The 21,066-nt window shown below is 42.7% G+C and overlaps 1 protein-coding gene across 3 annotated transcripts in view; it reads left to right on the top strand.

The window, feature by feature from the left end:
• Positions 1-8,258: 8,258 nt before the first annotated feature.
• impdh1b (IMP (inosine 5'-monophosphate) dehydrogenase 1b) overlaps positions 8,259-21,066 on the top strand; it is a 15,658-nt gene continuing 2,850 nt past the window's right edge. The window contains exons 1-14 of one of the 3 annotated variants that reach the window (XM_031858964.1): positions 8,259-8,796; positions 13,247-13,345; positions 13,516-13,593; positions 16,631-16,679; positions 18,052-18,153; positions 18,256-18,330; positions 18,652-18,858; positions 18,958-19,045; positions 19,145-19,344; positions 19,662-19,752; positions 19,863-19,958; positions 20,393-20,536; positions 20,658-20,802; positions 20,899-21,042. In XM_031858964.1, coding sequence (XP_031714824.1) covers positions 8,576-8,796; positions 13,247-13,345; positions 13,516-13,593; positions 16,631-16,679; positions 18,052-18,153; positions 18,256-18,330; positions 18,652-18,858; positions 18,958-19,045; positions 19,145-19,344; positions 19,662-19,752; positions 19,863-19,958; positions 20,393-20,536; positions 20,658-20,802; positions 20,899-21,042 — 1,739 coding nt within the window. In that variant the 5' untranslated portion in view covers positions 8,259-8,575. Of the gene's footprint in view, positions 8,797-13,246; positions 13,346-13,512; positions 13,594-16,630; positions 16,680-18,051; positions 18,154-18,255; positions 18,331-18,651; positions 18,859-18,957; positions 19,046-19,144; positions 19,345-19,661; positions 19,753-19,862; positions 19,959-20,392; positions 20,537-20,657; positions 20,803-20,898; positions 21,043-21,066 lie in introns of all 3 variants that reach the window. The other 2 variants (XM_031858963.1, XM_031858965.1) reach the window with 2 other exon arrangements.

The raw sequence follows: 21,066 nt of genomic DNA, 5'->3' as shown, positions 1-21,066 counted from the left end.
AGAGGGACTGCCTTTAAAGACAACAACAGTCAGCCATTTTTGTCCCTTAGTTTGGAAAACATGTCGCTATGTACAGATATGGAGCATTCGTTCGCTTTCATTTGGGTCGTGTTTCTGGCCATGTGATGATACACGGGAAAAGTTTGAATTATTTTTGCTGATTTAAATCGTTCAATCCAAAGATTTGTAGTTGCTGACAGTGCAGTTTCCTCATGTTCTGTCTAATAAGCGAAGAGATCGCTGCTATAATCACTCCACTATGTCCCTTTGATTGAGACAGTAATGCACTAATAGTTCAAGTACTATTCTGGTCGTGAGTACTGTTTGTATACTGTTTGCATTGTCATTTTAAGTCTAGTTGTTATTTCTTATTGTATTCTTATTTTTCTTTATCTTTCTAATTATTCTTATTTTTTTTAACTTTCTCTGTGTATCTGTATACTAATTTCTGTCTTTGTGTTGCTGCACAACTGAATTTCCCCTCTGGGGATCAACAAAGGCTTATCTTATCATATCTCATCTTACACCAATAAGCCATTACTGTTCTGTGACACGCTGCTTCTGACTCTTTAGTTCAGTAGTCAATATAATCTGCTGCAGGTTGATACTGTGTTTCTGTGGCTTTCAATCTTTTAACAAGCTCCTAACCACGGAATGACGTGTTTTAGATCACGGCTGTCACCAGAGAGGGGAATTCCACCGATGCAACCTCCTGACTCAGTCAGAAACACTCATGATTCAGACAGTTCAGCTTGAAGATCCTGTGTTAAAGATTTGTTTGAACATGTAGGCCTATACTTAACGGCTCTACGTCATGAATGTACTGAAAGGGCAGTATTAACTTTCCCTTTCACCAACTCATGAAAAAACTGGAAATACCGCCTAGTTCGCATCCATGTCTGTCAACGTCATGATTCAATTATTTCATCCCATTCGACAATTGTGTGAAATTGTCATAACTTACGCATTCTTGAGTTATGCCCCAAAACACATTTTGGGACGTCACGTTGACCACTAAAGTCTGGGTCTGACGAGAGCAATGAGACTGATCCACACAGAAACTGACTCATAGAAAAACAATAAGCTGACAGAGGCTAAACAACAGTGATAATTCCCCATGGCCTTTGAGCAATCATGTTCCCATTACACTGATACATCCATTCGCTTCATTGTAAATACATACTCATAGACCACAGGGACAGTGATCCAGACAAGCCCTATCACGGCGCTGCTGTTGTGCAACCAGCCCTTCGAAAAGGGAAATATCTCTGGTTAAAGTTTCTCTTCATTCCATGCTGTTTTTTACTTGTCTACCAGAGAGCCTGGGCTGTGCTGGGACCCATACGGATGAATCAATCCTTATAAACTTGGCATGCCTTGACTAGTTCCCTCCAACTTGATTTCCCTTCTGTGTGTTACTTTTAGTTTAAGTCCTGTTTCGTAGGAAAGAATCATGTCTTTACTGGGAATAAATACTCAAAAGACAACCTCTGGTTTTCGGTATTCTTTATTTCAGCATTAAAAGACTCACACAAAGCGGGTATAGGATTCTTCCACCACATTACTGTGTTTGATAGTCAACACAAATTCATGTTGTGGGACTGTGCATCCATATCAACGATCTGTCCGATGCATGGTAATGATGTCCTGTCTTGTTCATCCATTGTCACAGTAGCCAGCATGTCCATAGCTGCCTTATAAAAAAATGTAATCGTGACCAAGATGTTTCCCTTCATGAGCCGATGTTTTTAGTCGGAGGCGATCCGCTCCGGTGGCTGCTTGAGGAGAGCTGCCTCTGTGTCTGCTGGTCCAAGTCCATAATGTAGTGGTGGTCCTGGACGTACATCAGACCACCAAAGGCGTCCACTATTCCATAAATGACTGCAAGGACGCTCAGCGCCGTTCCAATAAAGTACATCTTGAGGACTGCCGCCACCATGGTTCCCGTGGCAAAGGACAACTGGCTGCAAAGGAAAAAGATTGATCAGTTTCAAGGTTAGTTAGGCTACATTTGCGGTATTTGTTAATACAGATTTAAGGAGATGTTTTAGATTGATAGATATTTACATTTAAAGCAGTCATGCATGCATGCATAAATACATGTTGGTGATTATTTTTGGGCCAATTTAAAACAACAGTATGCATGTTTAATTAATTATTGCAGTACATAAGTATTTTAAGAACAGGAATTGGTCGAAAATTGAAATGACTGGAGTACAGAGAGAGAATATCTGGAAAGGAAGCTACTGTTCCTCAGACCACACTAAACAGGAAGAGCCAGGGTATTGGTGCAGTTTGAGACTGTTGAAAATTTAGAATTTAGGATGATAAGCAACCCCAAAAATAACCTTTTTTGATTTGTTTTTTATTTATTTTGACGCCAGAATTGGTATTTGGTTTGCAGGGAGTGGAAAATATTCAATATTTGTAGTCAAAGTTATTCATACGACTGTTTTTATCTTCTATCTTCAATATGCTTTAAACACGACTCTATACGCTTCTCTTTCCTTTTCAGAAACAAAAGCCACTAAACACCACGGTTGTTACAAGAGTTACTGTAGTATTGTTCTGCGCTTTGCTTTACTGTGGGCTACACAAATTCGACTTGAAACTGAAACCACAGCTTAACGAAACTCAAACGCAGACGCTTAGGAAACGAGCTTGAATGTAGCATCCCAATAGAGCACATGGCTGTGGAGACGGTAGTGCAACACGACGCGGTGTGATACGCTGAAATCGCGTCTTTTAAATCAGCACTCTTGAGACACTCTGTATTTCGCTGGTAAAATAACTTACCAGAGGCTCGGCTGATCTGCAGTGTCTCTTTCTTTATTTGTCACTCTCGTTGCTGTGTGTGGGCTGAAGCAGCCCGGTTTCCATCAACAAACAGCAGCTTTAAAAAAAAATATCCACTGACATCTGTTTGTCAAAAATGAGTTTTATTTCTTCTTAATACTCCGAGAAACTGTTGGAACACTGGAGCTGAAATCCCACAGCTGCTGTCTGCCTCCGTCTCCGCTGCTGTATGAGCCGCATATCAAGCAGCCTTCAATTATAATGCGTAACAGTGACATCACCTTGAAGCAGCAATAATGCCCTGACTGTTTCACATGACCGCGGGGGAGTTTAGAAGTTTCCATTGGATTATCATGACATACTTGGAGAGGTAGAAAGGTGGCTTGTTAGCTAGTTTGTGTCCTCTTTCCCCCATTTTTCTTCTTTATTGTTGATGAAAACAACTAGTTATTTTATTTATTTATATTTAATTATATTTCCTGTATATTTTATCTCCCAAAAGCTTGTTTCCAAGCCAGTTTTGTATGCTGCCTGAAACATTTATTTATTAATTGATTAATTTGGTGTAAAATAAGTCAATTTTATACATATTGGGGTTGACCTACAACACACCATAATTAAGCTATTTTTTAAATTATTATTATAGAATGTAAAAGCACTCCAGGTTGCTTATTACCAGAAATAGTGTACAGCCTTGCTAGCTATGTTCTGTGGGGCTGTATAGGCCTACAGCAGTGCTTTGAGCTAATGCTAAAGTCAGCATGCTGACATGCTCACAATGATAACGCTAACATGTTGATGTTTAGCAAATGCAGGAGAATGTGTGCTATGTTCACCCTCTTAACCTAGCCTGTTTAGCATGGCCACATTTGCTAATTAGCACAAAACACAAAGTAAAGCTGATACATTTGTTTCCAGTAGTCATTGGCTTTTGGTCAAATTAACATGCATCATATGCCTGATGACAACACTGGATGGAAGATTAAAGGGGAACTCTACCAATTGTACACATTGGTGTCCAATAGTTTTTGAGGCATTTCACCTAAAACTACAAATGTCAACTTCACGGTGGTACGAAAAGTCAGTGGATCACCAATGTCTGTAGGGTTCATCCTCTGGTGACAATGAATGTTCATGGCAATCGATCCAAAAGTGGTTGAGATATTTCAGTCTGGGTGAACTGACTTTTAGTTTATCTTTAGTGTTTTTTTTTAGAAACTTAAGGCATGGTATCGCATGATAGAGGTACCATATCTTACCCCAACAGAAAATGTTTAGAGCTAGATGGATATCTCGTGAAATACTTGTTTTTACTTCCTCATTATTTGTCATAAGACAATGACTACTTTGTTTTAAAGGTTTGGTTAACATTTACAGACAAAAGGAAACCGTTGTGGAGCAATGTATTTGAGGTGTGTTCTCAGTGGCTCAAAGGCAAAGAGTGATCAATTCGTGAGCTATACTGTATTTAAATTGCACTTAACCAATGTATCTTCTGGGACTCGTCAGACCTGTTCCTACACCTGGATCCACACTGTAAAAACTTGTTAGCAGGCCTGTTGTTGTCAAAAAAGGAAAAAATAAATCTAGATACCACTAATTTGTTCACATGCCAGACCGGAGATTCCAGATTTTTACTCTGGAAATTTCTCCATTCAGAGGGAGTATAGCAGTGCTGTCCTATCATGGTTTCACTTCCCCTGAGGCTTGGCCCTGTTTTTGAGGAAACTCCAACCCAGATAGCTATCGGCACAGTTCACTGGGAGGATAATAGCACAGATGTAGGGCTCGCTCTTAAATCAACACCAACTATTTGATAGGAGATGCTATGACTAATCGATGCGTCGTGGTTTACGCTTTCAAGACAATATTACTGTAAGATGTGAGTTAAGAAAAGTTGAGGGTGCTGCAACGTTTTACTCACCCAAGCCTGCCCAGTTGTAAATTATTCCCTCCGTGCGTTGCTTCTTGCTTTTGTCCATTATGGTTCCTTTTCAGAGACACAAGAAGTGTTGGGATTTTCCCACGGTTTAAAATAATGCACGAAGTTGCGTAAGCTGCTTTTAGAGTCTGGGACTGCTCTGCAGTTTTCACTGCCAGATGTTGAGAGGCTGCCAATAGTTCAGATGACTCATCTGCAGTCAGACATTAAATCCTTTTGTTTTTTCATTTCACTGCCTTGACTCAAAAGCGCTGACTCTCAAGGAGGAACAGCGGTATTTCATCATGATCAATCTTAAGCTGCTGCTTCACGAAAAGGTTCGCAGAGCCAGTTAAGCCGGCAAACACTGGGACAGAGAGAAAGTACGAGACTATGAGTCAAAGGAAACTCTTTAGTCATTTGACACATAATCCACCCAGCTGTTGACTGGTGCTCATTAAAAAATAAAGCAATGAGCACATTATGATATGAAAGAACAAACAAATAATTAACACGATACAGTTCATTTAGTAGTCACTTTCAGTTGCTGTCCATTGGCTGGAAACATATTCTCATTTGCTTCCTGCAAGCACATAGTTGTCAAATATAGTACAGTACATCTGTGCAGGGAAGTAATGCAACTGCACATAAAGAAATCCCTTACTTAGTAAAGGGGCAATAAAACACTTCATCCACTAGGTGTCAGTGTATGACAGTAAAGAGCTGGGAGCACATGTTTCAGGTTTGGAGAGTCTGTGTATGTTGTTTTCAGTCATCTAATGTTGAATTGTTTCATAATAGACATTGTCCTTGCAGGTTTGCAGCTGACGGTTCACTTCCAGTAATGTTGTTAGTTACAGCGCTTTTCCTACTGTCACATGTCATAATGTGAAAAAAATGCCTCATGTATATACATTTATTCATACATTTTATATTTGGAACACAGCAGTCATAAACTGTATTAGCCACACGGTTGCCTTTTCTGCTTTGACGAGTCGACATGACTCGTGTGGAAAAGACATTCTGCTCCGCACCCACGGTCACACCAGCTGCCTTCATTATTTGGTGAACATTGAAGTTTATTCCTTTGAGTTCCTGGTCTGTGCAGTGACATCTGTTTTTATAGAATGACGTAAGACTAAAGCGACAAACTTCCAAACGCAGTTACAGAGTGCTTTACAGAATAAGATAAAGTCGCATGAACAGTTGAGATAAAAACAACAAAAACATAAAACAAGTAGTAAAAACTGGTAAAGTAAAATGATATACGAGTGATTCAAAACTAGACAGCCAATATACTGTAAAAAGAAAAAATAAGCGAGTCAAAATCTGGTTTTAAGTTTACATATATTTGATAAATCAAACTACTGCACGGACTGGAGTTCTGGTTGGTCTGTGGGAGTATAAATAAGCTGCCATGTATAGTCTTTAGTGTGCTTTGTGCCAAATGGTGAATGTGTATATATGGGTAGGTGGCGGTGGACCAACTGCAAATTTTTGCCCCAGGGTTTTTGTAACCCAGGCTGTCCTTTTACTTTCTCTGACTTCACAGAGCTCTCACCACAGCCACAGAATGTGTTATACAACTGATTTTACAGGCTGCGTAGTACTTTCCCTTAACCAGTACACTGATTCTGATGAGTACAATTGAGTTGTGTTTAAATATCACTGCGCTACTTCTGTCTGCTCTAGATCACCTGTGTTCATACGACACAAATTTTTTGATGGAAAATAACTGCAGCAATTACAGAAAAATAAAAGTCATGAATAAAAAAAATCAATCCCAATTTCAGTTTCACTTCATAAATACCCATCTTTTAAAAACATCACACAATAGAGAAAAAGACACATTTATTCCACCGCGCTGGCTGCAGCTCTAGTGAAGGCTGTCACTTAAAATGACACCTGTGTCGTGTCAAAGTAGTGTGACGTGAAATGAATTACAACTGTACAGTAGATTCAGATCATCCGATGCATTATATCATCAGCGGCGCAGTCATTCACACGCAAGGAGAAGAGTGCTCTTTTTGTTGGGAATGGTTTCCCTTGTGCTAAACCGTATGACTCTGATTTGTCTCAGCCAGCCAATAAGTATCCACACTGTGCACATGACATTCATTAGGATAATTGTAATTGAATGAGGAGGGACCGTGCACAACCCGAGGACATGCACATGTAAAATTAAGAGTGTGCTCCTTTGCCTTTTAGTGCACGAGACACAGACCCTTTAATGCCGTTGATAACATGATTTTAAGGCGCATCCGACGCAATGGTGTTCGCTCAGAGCGGCAGCATCTCGTCAAGATTACAAATGTGTTATTCCTAATGTGTCTTTGGTGCTAAAAGTCACTTTCCTTATGTGTTATCTTCACTTATGTGTTTCCGTTACCATGTATTACCGATGAATGTGAGTCGTAAGTGGGGAACCTCAGTGGACGGGCTAAGAGGATTTTCCATCTTAACGTCTCGCCAACTGTCACCAACAGTCGGTCACCTGGAGGTGATCCCTTTGAGAGGCCCACTTGTGTGTTTGGGTTCGTGTGGGCCGGGGGGAATCCTTTCCACTGGCTAAACTATACGCCAAACCAAAAGAACAACGGAGGAGTCAATGCATACATTCTGTACATTGCGCACTGTATGTACATCCCACTAAAGGCATGCGTTCATACCCTTTTCTGAAGTCAGAAAGAGGCGATGTGACTTGTGTAAAGGCTGTTAAAGCCAGTTGGAGTGTTTATGTAACACTGACGCTTTGGTGAGAGCTTAACTCAGCGGCGTCAAGGTACAAGTACATGTCGTGCTAGCTTGTGTGTCTAACCTCGGCCTCTTGACTGTTTTAGGAGGTGGTGTGGTTACACCAGAACTTATTATCCTACACTCAATTTTGCACAGCCCACGTTTTACTCAGCAACAGATTGGAAACCAGTGTTTTCCATGAGGCCGACACAAAGCACAAGATGCAAGACTAAACATCTCTGTGGGTCCTGGCGTGAGGAGCTAAATTTAAAGAGATCAGCACAAAAAAATGTGCTGTACTCTTTGCAGAGCTCGTCTCTAGTCCTGTTCATTTTAATTCTGCAATCCTCTTTGTGAAAATGACGTTGTGCCACCGATATAAAGCAGGATTAACCCATACATAGAGAGGGGAGCAAGATGTACAGAGCTTCATGGAGCACTCAGCAGGACAGCAGCACTCACTCCATTCAACTTGGAGAGGAACGCTCGGGGCAATGGCTGCTTTATCCTACATGCATGCACAGTACAGGGCTCGTCTGTACTTTCCATTACCCTCTGCCCCTGTGACAGAAACTCTCCTCCAAGATTTCGAGGACATCAGCACAACAGCCTCTCCACAACAACGGCCTGGTGCTGGCATCATTTCCACGGTGACACCCTCTCAGTGGGAGAATCTCCTAGGTGACGCCCTCTATTGACACGCCTTCGAGGTGGCTGGTTGCCTTTTTGTAGGCAGGTGCATCCTGTGCAGGGGCAGACGGAGGAGCCTGACACAGGTCTTTTTTTTTTTTTGGTTCGTGTTTTCTCTCTGTGGGAACATCTATGCAGCTCCATATCTGGTCTGGAAGGCAGAGTAAAAAAGAGCAGACACTGGAATCCAGATAAGAATAATGTAGAAAAACAACTTGGAGAGTTTCCATTTGTGTTGCAAATTGTCATTTCATCCAAACTTGGGTTATGAAGTGCATATGATATCCGGGTTTCGAGAGGTCTTCTGTTTTGACACAAATGTAACCTTCAACTGTTGGATATTTTTTCACTGACTGATCTGTGTTAAAAGCAAGCAAGCTGCACAGCAGGGCTCCAGGGCCGCTGGATTCAGAGACTGACCTTGGACGGACGATGGAGGGGTACGGTTATGAGCACTTTGGTGCAGACGGAGCGAGTAAGAGCCAGGAGGTGGATTATCGGAGAATTGTAGGAGACACTCAGCCCCAACGTACCGACATATCGCCCGGGGAAGGCGAACATTATGTCAGGCAAACCTCACATGGCCACGGACATGAAACTGCAGCCCAGCGATACAGCGCCACACGCATCCAGGCCGGTCTAGGCCCAGAGAGGTGAGTTGCTGAGAAAATATACGGAGAATGAGCCACCTTTAGGTAGAGCCCAAACAGCAACTAGGCTAAAACACATCTATTTTACTATTTACACAGAAGTAGCTATTTTTAATTGCAAATAGTCCTGCTGCTGAATTAAATTGCTACCAGGGAGAGTGAGAGTTCTGCAAAAACCTTTATAAAAATTCAGCATTTTACACACCAGAGGATTAGATTTAAGGACAATGTGATGTCAGTCCTCATGCTTTACTTTCACTGGCTGTGCCTTCATAAGGCTGCTCATGTAAATGAACTTCATGCCGTCGGGTCAGTTTACATGTCCACACACTTGTATTTAGATCAGTTTGCAAATGCCCTTGAGGTTAAAACCCCTTGCTTCGGATGACACTTCATTTTTGAGTTGTTTGAAGGATAAGGAAACTTTTGTCTCACGAGCAGATGCCGTAACGACAAACAAAAGCGGCTTATCTTAAAATATCGGGTGCTAATGTGAACGTGTGCCCTTTGTGCACACGGACAATTCTGTGATGCAACATCAAGGCAGGAGTGAGCAGCATGCCGCAGGGAGGATAAACAAGGCTGAATCAACTGCTCAGAATAGCAACAGTGCATAAAGGAACCGTTGACCCATATCTGCAATGACCCACATTTAATTTGACACAAACACAGAGTGGGAAACAGATCCCCCCTGAGTCACCTTGACAGACCAATGTAGCAGCCCTCCTTTAAGATTAATATAGAACAAGAGAGGACTGTGTGGCATATTAGGTTACAGGGAAGACCACATGGTTCTCCATTGGATTCAATGTCTGAAATGCAATCAGTGAAACATCTCTGCAAGAAATGATCAATATACCGGAAGTGAAAGCCCCAAGAATAGTACTGATGTTACTTAATAGCCTGTAATTCAAAACTTCCTCCTTGGCAGCAAATATGACAAAACCTTTATCGGATGTGAACCATCCTCTGCTCCATGATGCTGCAGAACAGGTGATAAAAGATACTGACGTTCATACAGAAAGCAAAAGTAATTTCCTGTCAGCATTTATGCAGCTGACAGCTCAATAACATGAGCAGCGTGCCAACATACTGTCAAGTAATGTGAATGTTTGTGCGGTTTTACATTCAGTTTCTTTGCCATAAAGTAAGTGACTGTTCAACTCCAATCTCCTGTAAGCATAATGAGGAGAGCAGGGTCAATTTATAAACCTTTTACTCTTTAGATTTCACATAAATGTATGAAATGAGCTTTAAAAAAACGTGTTCTCATTCCCCTCAGTGACCCCATGTATTCATGATATAGCCCAAAATAGAACGGCTTTCTCTTATCGGGACTGAACTTTCTTTTGTTTCCTAAACAAACAGCACACCATTGAAAGCGGCTTCAAAACTTGGAAGTTAACTGTTATATCTACTTTTGTACTGTGTATATATATATATATATATATATATATATATATATATATATATATATATAAAAAGTTATTCGGGGAAAAAAAGACACTGAATTTTATCCACATCAAGAATTTGTGTTCCTCTAAAAGCTGCTTCTCTGCACATCCCACAATTGTCATCATGTGAACATTTCAGTGCACTTAATCCAGTTTAGATGAGTTACGAGATGTGACCAGGATTCAGACAGTGCTGCTTCCATATTAGTGTTAACAAGTCGTGCTCAAACACTGTTGACAATTATACCAAGAATACAAGAAATAGAACTATTGACTTTGTGAAAGAAAAACTAAAAACTGCAAAATCACAATGCTAAAAGATGTAAATTAGCAATACAAAAATGTAAAGGTACTCAATTACAATTAAAAAGCCCTGCATTCAAAAATGCATCATCAACAGTATGTACTGTGATATATTAAAATATTGGGTGACTATTGTTTAACATGTTAGCAGCATATTAATATCGCCACATGGTCTGGATTTGTTTTACACACACACATTGGAAGGTTTAATACATGACAACAATTCATATTATTTTATTTAGAACAAAGTCTTATATGTGTAGTGGAGTAAAACAAATAACAGCACATTCATTTTTCAATGTAATGGAAGGATAAAAAAGCATTATGGAAGCAATCAAGTAAAGTACTTTAAAACTGCACTTAAGTAAATGTGCATAGTGCCATCTTTAACCAAAGCAGCTTAAAACCACCAACGCTAAAATGACAAAGTAGAGCCTGTCTTCACTCTAAACAGCGTGCCTAGAAAGGCCCATCGGAATGAACCGACAGCTCTGATAAACCGGTGTGCCATCATGTTAGTAGCGACACGTCCACGTGAACAACTCCAGTTGAACACCAGTTAACCCATTTGAGTTCACCCGCCGCCACTGACTCCACAGCAGCAGAAATGTGCAGAGGGTTAAACACGCCTCTGTAAGGAGGAGAGGGGATGTGACGCTGCTGCCAGCACCAACACGCACTGTCTGCTGCAGCGACAGGCAATCACTTCTGACTGCACTTTTACATCTTGGAGCACCGATCCACCTTGCATTTTTTTTCCTCATCGGTTTTGTTTTTCGCGGTAGAAGGAAATACCGTGTCGTCGTTTTTTTTAAAGCCTGATTTCTGTAGCTTCACAGCTGGAAAGTTGCTTCTCTTTTGGTCAACGGGGGCATCAGCTCCAAAAATAAGGTTAGCTAGCCGAACGTAACTCGGTGTAGGGGACATATTGTGTGAGTGTACGCTAGTTTCAGAAGCTACATAGTCCAAACCACTTTATTTCATATTGAACGTACGGATGGAGAAGCGTGCTTTAAGGTCTCGTGAGCGTTTTACACATGTCAAGCCAAAAATAACCAGCCTGCTAACGTTAATGCTAACGGCTGCTCCCACATGCCTGCAAGTACAACCTATTCTGCGCTCTGCTCGTGTCTGGTCTGCCAAAAGTTCGGTTGCATGCACATACGTGGATTATTAACACATCTGCACCAGTTGGGATAGTTTGTTTTTGTAGCACAAATGGGGTTTAAGTTGACCTACTTGTTTTTAAATGAGTAACATGTAGCGTACGGTGATCTGAACCCCGTGACGACACAGTGACGGGTTGAATAAGCTAACGTTAAACTGGGTAACGTGACATGTATTTGTGTCAAATATCGATGATTTACACGAGGGCTTACTTGCCTTTTTATAGTTAATTTGTCATTTAAATACCAGCTGGTTGAAGTAACGTTACCACTGGTGTCTCCAGCATTATTACACCAGTTGTGTTCACAAACCAACGTTATTCGGTGCACAAATAACGTAGCGTTAAGTAACATGCGTGTTTATTTCGTTGAACCTTACTGGTACTAATGCTAGTTACTTGACATTAACTGAAAGTCGCTCACCTGTGCTGAGCATTTATGAAAATGTGATATAACGCAATGTTAGAATGAACTCGACCTACACCTGAACGCAACACCAAACTCCCATCAAAACTGCCAAATTAGTTTTGCCTCTATTGTTTAATTGGCGTTATATGGGGGTAGAGAAAGATCTCGGTTCCTCTAGTAAATAAAAAGAGCCTCTCTTCAGTTCGGCATGCTTTGTGTCGGTTTACACAATGATCTGTTTAGCCTGTATGGACGTTTGAGGTGGGAGGCTAACATGGGGACTAGCATGGATAATATTGTAACGTGGAAGATGAAGAGCATGGATGTTGCGTTGCCACCTCACTGTATAAACAAGTAACACTAGTGCATTTTGTCAATTTAAGAGTGTGCAACGCAAAATCAGCTAATGTTTGCAAGCTACTGATAGTGCAATGTAGGTCATCGGGCCAGCAACCAGACGTCACCGTTTCAGGTCGAGAACACGTTGTAAGGATGTCGTGTTCTTTTTGTGGACAGCGTTTCAACTGATATGCTGGTAGATAGTCCCAGCTATCGGTTCAGTTCAATGTTAGTGGGTCACCCGGCCATGTTTTGCTTCACACGCGCCCATGTGGCGACTATTGCACTGATGTCATACGCCTCATGCGCACGAGAATATGTTTTGAAAATGGCAACGATGTTAATAATTTAGAGACAGGAATTTGCTCGCCACTAAATCGCAGTAGAATTTTTTTTTTAACGGTGACGTGTTTGTGATACATGGTGGGATCTAATGTTATATAATGTCCCGTTATGTATCCGCAGCAGTCATAGAAAACAATCAATTAAACGTGTATAACATTGTTTATTACCGGATTATTATAGGCTTATTTTTGCAAGCGGATGAAGTGGTCGCATTTTGAGCCCGCCGCGCAGGCGCACTGACCAGCGGCTGGCTGGGGGTGGGGGGGGGGGGGGGGGGGATGTTGATGTTGCTATGGTTATGTCTTCCCTGTGAGAAGGTCACTGAAGCTCTGCCTGCAATGTGGATGTCTAGTGTTCTTGCAGAGCATCCTTTTAGATGCACATCTTGATCTGAGTCTGCACAGTTGATTGAAGTTGCTTCTCCTTGTCATTTGGCAGCATGGCGGATTACTTAATCAGCGGTGGCACGGGATACGTCCCCGAAGATGGACTCTCGGCTCAGCAGCTTTTCTCAGTTGGCGATGGCCTCACGTACAAGTAAGTTTCCCTGCATCACAAACTTTAATTGAGACATTTCGGAAAAAAATCTCTTCATTTAAATTCATTCAAATTAAGGTCTCCTTATTTTAAAACCTCACCTGCGCGCAATGGTGGGTGACGTGTACACAGCAGTGCTTTGTAATGGCCAACGCATTTTGAACCAGCAGATCTGACCAACAGTGCGTTGTCTCCGATGGTCATACGGCTGAAGAGCTATGCTCTAAAGGAGATGGGTTGACTTACAAGTGAGTAAAACAGTCATCTTCAAACTGTTTTGAAACTGTGCTGTTATCCTTTGTCTCTCCAAAAAGTGAATTCATAAAGGGGAAGCAAATGACAGTCCTTCCAAAGCAACTTTACTTTGACTGAAAAAAAAAAAAAAAAACTCCATGGCAAAATCTCAATCTGGTGTCATGAAAGTGCATGAGAGCAGAAGATAAAACGAGGGCTTTTGTTGGAATGCTCAGTATGATCTTGGTCATGGGGATCAAATTTGCTTCCAGTGGACACAACTGCATGAATAACTTCCAACTAACCAATCACAGGGCATGATCTGTCCTGTGAATGCACCATGCATGTCAGAGCAGCTCATGCCCCTTCTTTAAAATAAAATCACAACACTTTCTCTCTTTGATGAAAGCACTCATTTCTCTCATCTTTCTTAACCTCACTCAGCTCTGGGATGCATTCTGGTGATGCTTTTGTATTTGAACTCATCGTGTATTTTGTCTGAAATTTTCCTCAATAATCCTTGAAATCACCCTTTTTTTCATTTTCTTAATTCTAAATAACAAGAAGCAAAGCATCGTGTGACTCCGTTGTAGCGCCTTGAACTTTCTCCTAAATCAATCTGTGCTTTACCTCTTGAACAGGCACTAACAATCACTACAATCAATGCTTAAGATGCCCACTCGGCGTTCCCTGAAAGACCATTGGTCAATATATAATTCTCCGTATGGCATAATCGTCTGCACAACAAAACTCCAGTTATCTACACTGATCATGCTCCTCCTGCTTTAGGGAAGCTAATTGAATAGAAAACGTAACCGCGTGTGATTGAACAACCTCTCCACACTGTAATGAAGTGCATCACGACCAAAGGAAGGTTTGCGCACATGATGGCCTGAATTGACATCATGTGGATTGCAGGAGGAGTTTGGGTCGGGTGGGGTTGCTTCAATTTCTATTGCTCGGTTTCTTTGAAGCATGTTTTAAAACACTTTTCCTGTAATCTTTGATATATATCTTAAATGTCCCCAATTACTTGATCAACACTTAACTTAGACTGTCACAGGTTCTGACTTTAAGACTACAATTACACAGGATATTTTTTTTATTTTAGAGGAAAAGGAAGTAGGCCACTCAGAGAAAGTGAGACACAGGAAGACAGAAACAGCATTTTGTGTTCCTGCAGCATTTTGACCTTTTAAACTATGCGCGTGTTCTTTTAAAGCTACTTCTGAACTCCATTTTTCTGTCCACACTATTGGAATGGCCTAGAAAGTGAAAGAGACGGCCGACTTTAAGGGTTCCGAGCTGTTAGCTTTTCATTATGGGGCAAGGTGATGAACTGTAGTTTATACACTCAGACACTGTAAAATACATTTACTAAAGATACAAAAGTCAAAGTGCCTCTTGCGCAACAGGCTGGTGGTTAAATACTGGGTCACTGCCAGTCCCATTCACACAAGACCACTTCAACATAACCCTATACTTTAAACTATGCACTATATACTACACAACTACATACTATGGGCCTTAACGCCTGACGTTACCTGGAAAAACAAGTCTTCCACAGTTGAATACCTCAGACGTGGGGCTGGCATAAGAGCACATTGTTGTCATCGTCGTTTCACTTCTTACAGAGCTGTAGCATATACATCACCGCTGCTAACTGCAGTTTAATAATATTCTTTCGTCGGCGTCTTCGAGTGTGATTCAGACATACAGATGTTACACATTGAGATTCACCCTGTTACATTTACAAAAATACCGGGCGCCATGCTCTCAGCTGCTTTTGGATGTTGTTTTGGTGGGGTGTTGTTGTTGTTGTTGTTGTTGTTGTTTTTGTTTTTCCAATGCCCAGGCAACAACAGGCGTCTGCACAAACAGTGGAAGATCAATTGTGGCCTCTGGTTGTGCTTAGAAACACTCCCGCTTCGCGTCATGCATTTGTCTACATTTAACATTCAAACGAGAACCACAATAAGGCATCGCCAAGCCAGTGTTGTCTTTTACAATTCAAATCCAACACAATGAGCGCTGAACTCCGAGTCAGTAGGTGCGGCCTGTGAGCCGCAGCTGTGGTTTGTGGCTGCTGTTAAATGCTAGCAGATGTGTGCTGGACTTCCTGTTTGTCCCCACGCTGATGTGTGTGTGTGGGTGTTCGGGTTCTAACCTGAGAAGAAACCAACGAACAAACAGGACTCCTCCCTCAGTGTACCATGTGCGACTATTTCAGACCTTCCTTTTCTCCCACCCACGCAGAGATCTGTTTCGTCCACTCGTACTGCTCCCCGTCTACCTGTTTTTCATACCCACACTCTGTATTCCCCCGTCAAGCTTCCTCCAGCGTCCACATGGCACACAAAGCCTCCCTTGTTCCTCCATCTTTCCGTCCGTCCCCTGCCCTGTTTTCACACCCAGCTGTAAAAAAAAAAAAAAAAAAAAAAAAAAAAATCTGGTTGAAAAACAAACACGCCATTCCTGTGTCTCGCTGTTGCACCCCCACTCATATCATTCTACCTGCTCATCGTGTGTTTATACTGTCCAAGAGCTGAGTGAGATCAACTGTAGCAGGATGCAGCGTGACCCAGCCACACAGTCACTAGACTCACTACCCTACTTAGTAATATTCTGGGAACATAAGAGTATCCAACAATAGGTTGCAGGCTTTAAACTGTAGCGTTGTTCCAGTTGAAATTGTTAGACAGAAGGAAATGAGTAGAGGGAGATCAGGCTGATTATATGTCCAACAAATATTGAATTTGAATGTTCTTTTAAAGCTAAATCAGTTAGTCTTTGACCTGTCTTACAGTTTTCTTTTCTTAAGCAGTCTTGTTCAATAGTACCAATTCCGCCTGTGAGCGACACGTAATGTAGGAATAAGAAAACATGTTCAATTCTCTGTTTGTCCTGGAAATGTTGGGCAGAATATATCACAAATATCCATGTTGTTTTAAACGTGAACTCTTTAACTCTTGGTATTTTCAAAGGATGCTTTCAACCAGCCATGCAAAGTCGCGCCGGTCCCTTACTCTACATTTTGTTTATGTCTTCCAGTGACTTCCTGATATTACCCGGCTTCATCGACTTCACCTCAGACGAAGTGGTGAGTACACCTCCGTGTGAAGGACATGTGTGAGAATACAAAAGGCCGTAAAGGTCGCTGGTTGTTTCAGGAGATTGTTGCAAGTGTCTGTCGCATCTGAGGAGAGACTCTGCCGGGTATTTTGAAAGACGAATCAAATCACTTCTTCGGTTTCTTCCACACCCCCTTCATGATAATTAATGCGGCAGTGTCGGCAGACAGACCGTCCTTGGCCGAGCCGCGTCCTGAACAATCAGCCTTATTCCAGTGGACTCTCTTTTCCATTTGACTATAAACAAGCCTCTCTACTCCCAGACCTCAACCTTATTTCCGAATGGCAGCTCTTACAAAAACAGTCTTGTTTTTGTCCATTTATAAACCGTCTGCATCATTTCTTCTCTCCCTGCTATTTTTGCCCGATGTGGTCACCCACTGGCTGCTACCTCACCCGTGTGTTTACGTTCGTCTGGTTGGTTGCTCATCCACGTCTCTCGCCAGATGACGGGAGAGTTAATCTCTGGGCTTCAGATGAAATCCCTCTCCTCTGCTTCGTCCATCTCTGCAGACTTTAATTTAATGTATCTAATCTCCCCCCCCCTCTCTTCAGTTACAGAGAGCTCTCGCTGCTGTGCGAGATGCTTGTCTGCCTCGCCATGTTGTCATGGGCTGGTTGTCTCCAGAGTCGTTGCCTTGCCCTAGTTTTTCCACAGGATAGTGAGTCTATTCAAGCTCGAATACCTCGAATGCTTCCACAGTTGGCCTCTGTCGCAACTTTGAATCGTCTAGTTCATATTCACACAGCGACTCAGAAATCTGTAAAATACTTCAGAGCTTTTGCGCTCTGTGTCAGGTGACATGAAGAGGGGCCGCATGTGCGTGGAGGTGTTGTGGGAAATTCTTCGTCTTTGCGATGTTCTTGACCCGCTGTCCTAACTTTAGCAGGTCAGTGCACAGCTGTGCTCTCTCTAAATGGAGACCTGGTGTTTGGTGATTTTTGTCCTGACTTGGCCGTGAACCCCTTGAGAAAAGCCCTCGTAGTTTATGTCTGGCTCAGATAAGGAAGGAAAGCTTGGACACCACAGAACTCGATTTGCTGGTTTCCCATGTGCAAAGAATGTCATTATTTTCACACACACACAGTTGGAGATAACAATAGCGGGGATGGCGGTTGTGGGAATCAGTAAGATGTTAAATTCTGAGATACGGTGGTATGGCTCATTTTATTTTTTCCCAAACACTGTTGGCTTTCTGTCCCTGAGAGGAAGGACACTTTTTGATGGCCCATGCATCTTATTATTATATTGAATCTGCCAAGTTTAGTCTGCCCCCTGGTGGTTCATGTGCACACCTACAGAAACAAACTTTTCTGCATAACCTCTCTTTGTGTTTTTAGGACCTGACGTCGGCTCTGACCAGGAAGATCACACTGAAGACCCCTCTCATCTCCTCCCCCATGGACACGGTCACAGAGTCGGCTATGGCTATTGCTATGGCGGTAAGACACCGCTGTGCCAAAACTGCTATTAAGAAAGAGCGCCAATTTTTCATTTATTGCCTAATTTTAATTCTGAAATTCTAATTTTGTTTTATTCGGTAGCTTATGGGAGGCATCGGCATCATTCACCACAACTGCACACCAGAATTCCAAGCCAATGAGGTCCGCAAGGTTAAGGTAAATAATGATGATGAATCCACATGTTTTTCACTAAAGTACAAACCTTAACCAACGTAACTTGACTCTCGCATGAACCATACCTTGACCTCTCGTTATTTTGTGCTGTCCCTATATAGGTTATGGTAATCATCTTCCATCTGTGTGTATGTATGTGTGTGTATGTTTTGTTTGTTAGTTGTTTTTTTGTATTTGCTGATTAACATGTACTTATTGTTGTGTGTCTTGGTGTGATGTTTTGCGCTGCTTTGCACAAATAAAGAGGGGAGAGAAAAAAATAATACTGGTAATAATTCGGTTTTGGTTTCTCTTTGTCGCCAGAGGTTTGAGCAGGGTTTTATCACAGACCCAGTTGTGATGAGTCCGCGCCACACAGTTGGGGACGTGTTCGAGGCCAAAGTAAGACACGGCTTCTCTGGTATTCCTATCACAGAGACGGGCAAAATGGGCAGCAAGCTGGTGGGCATCGTCACCTCCCGAGACATTGACTTCCTGTCTGAGAAAGACCGCGGCAAACCTCTGGAAGAGGTGTGTGTTTTCATGTTCTTTTTAAGGGAACTGATTCAGTTGACAAATGTTTGCGTTGGCATCACTCATTCGATTTGCTTCTTGCTTGTCGTCTCCAAGGCCATGACAAAGAGGGAGGAGCTGGTAGTGGCTCCAGCCGGTGTTACCCTAAAAGAAGCCAATGACATTCTGCAGCGGAGTAAAAAAGGTGAATAGAAGGTCATGTGTGACGGCAGCTTTTTCTAGTCAGATTTTGGTCACTCTCGTGCAATTTAATAACCTCGACTTTAACTTTCTCCACCACCAGGCAAGCTTCCCATTGTAAATAATAACGACGAGCTGGTGGCCATTATTGCCAGGACGGATCTGAAGAAGAACCGGGACTACCCGCTGGCCTCGAAAGACTCACGCAAACAGCTGCTGTGTGGCGCCGCCATCGGCACCAGGGACGACGACAAATACAGACTGGACCTGTTGGTGCAGGCCGGAGTGGATGTCATTGTACTGGTGAGTGATTCGATAGTTAAGGAGGCACGGACCAACGTTAGGTCCTTGTTTGAGCAGAGGTCACCTAGAAATACATGAAACTGTTTTTGACAGTAGATGACAAGTGATACAAGGGAGAGTGTACGGTCATAGGGTGGAAATTCCATGACTCGGCATACTATAACTTGGTGGAAACTTTCTGTCAGGTATTGTTATGTTAAGTAGGAAGAACAGAGTTTTGCCTGCCTGTGAAATATGCCTGTATGATACACACACTGCATGCATTCTCGGGTCCATGTCAGTCTACTTAACTCATGAATGTTTTTTTACATCCCCAGGACTCTTCCCAAGGCAACTCGGTGTATCAAATCAACATGATCAATTATATTAAGCAGAAGTATCAAGAATTGCAAGTGGTGGGAGGAAACGGTGAGTTTGTTGTTGTTGCCCTTTTTTTTGCCAGCCTCCTTTTATAATGCCAACGAAATCTAATAGTTTGCACACATTTTTTCCTCTTCTTCTTCTTCTTTTACCGACAGTGGTCACAGCAGCTCAGGCCAAGAACCTGATCGATGCTGGTGTCGATGCTCTGAGAGTCGGCATGGGCTGCGGCTCCATCTGCATCACACAGGAAGGTACGCAACGCACCCTTCTTTGCTCAACGCCTCATCTCCTGAACACCGTTACAACACGAGTACCGGAAATTTAATTCATCTCAATTTTCGTTAACGCGAAGGCGAGATGAGAATTGAGTCCTGAGCTTGTAGCTCATCAGTACTAGCTGTACCCTTAAGGAAAGGCCATCCGTTGCTAATGTTTAAAAATAAATACCCCGAGACCCTCCTTGTTGTCATGGTGATCTGCCAAGGCCTTATTCTGGGTAACCATGGGGACCCGCTTCTCGTGCTCAGACTGGGTCACGTTCGGAGGAGACGCGCTGAACCTAAAATAACTCTATTAGTCCTCACTTAAATAGATGCTGCTCTAGCAGGGCTGATCTGGCTTTGTTTGTTTTTTAACTGATCTGTTTCCATGGCGGCCATGTTGGATGTGTTTTCCTATCTTCTAGTCATGGCATGTGGAAGGCCCCAGGGGACCTCGGTGTACAAGGTAGCCGAGTACGCCAGGCGCTTCGGCGTGCCAGTCATCGCCGACGGCGGCATTCAGACCGTGGGCCACGTGGTGAAGGCTCTGTCTCTCGGAGCATCGACCGGTGAGGCTTCAAAGATCATGACACGGAGAAGAAGGCCTTGTCTGATAGTCTTCCCAGCAGCGATGCTGTTAGATCGGGTAATAAAAGACCACTGATAATTCTCTCCCGTCTCCCACTCCAGTGATGATGGGCTCGTTGCTTGCGGCAACCACCGAGGCTCCGGGGGAGTACTTCTTCTCAGACGGTGTGCGGCTGAAGAAGTACCGCGGAATGGGCTCCCTGGACGCTATGGAGAAGAGCACCAGCAGCCAGAAACGCTATTTCAGGTACGTGGGAGGCTCGAGGCAGTGAAAAGCCAAATTCCAAGAGATTTTAAATGCTGTGATTCCACTGGAGGAATATTGATTCATGTCTTTCCACAGTGAGGGCGACAACGTGAAGGTAGCCCAGGGTGTATCGGGCTCAGTCCAGGACAAGGGCTCCATCCACAAGTTTGTACCTTACCTGATAGCTGGTATCCAGCATGGCTGCCAGGACATCGGGGCAAAGAGTCTTTCTGTCCTTCGGTGAGTAAAGCGTGTGAGCCACTG

This window comes from Anarrhichthys ocellatus, unplaced genomic scaffold (assembly GCF_004355925.1).
Source record: "Anarrhichthys ocellatus isolate YVR2014 unplaced genomic scaffold, GSC_Weel_1.0 scaffold21, whole genome shotgun sequence".
Classification (NCBI taxonomy): domain Eukaryota; kingdom Metazoa; phylum Chordata; class Actinopteri; order Perciformes; family Anarhichadidae; genus Anarrhichthys; species Anarrhichthys ocellatus.
Note: the sequence above shows the minus strand (reverse complement) of the source record. Positions and strands in the feature narration are given on the sequence as shown.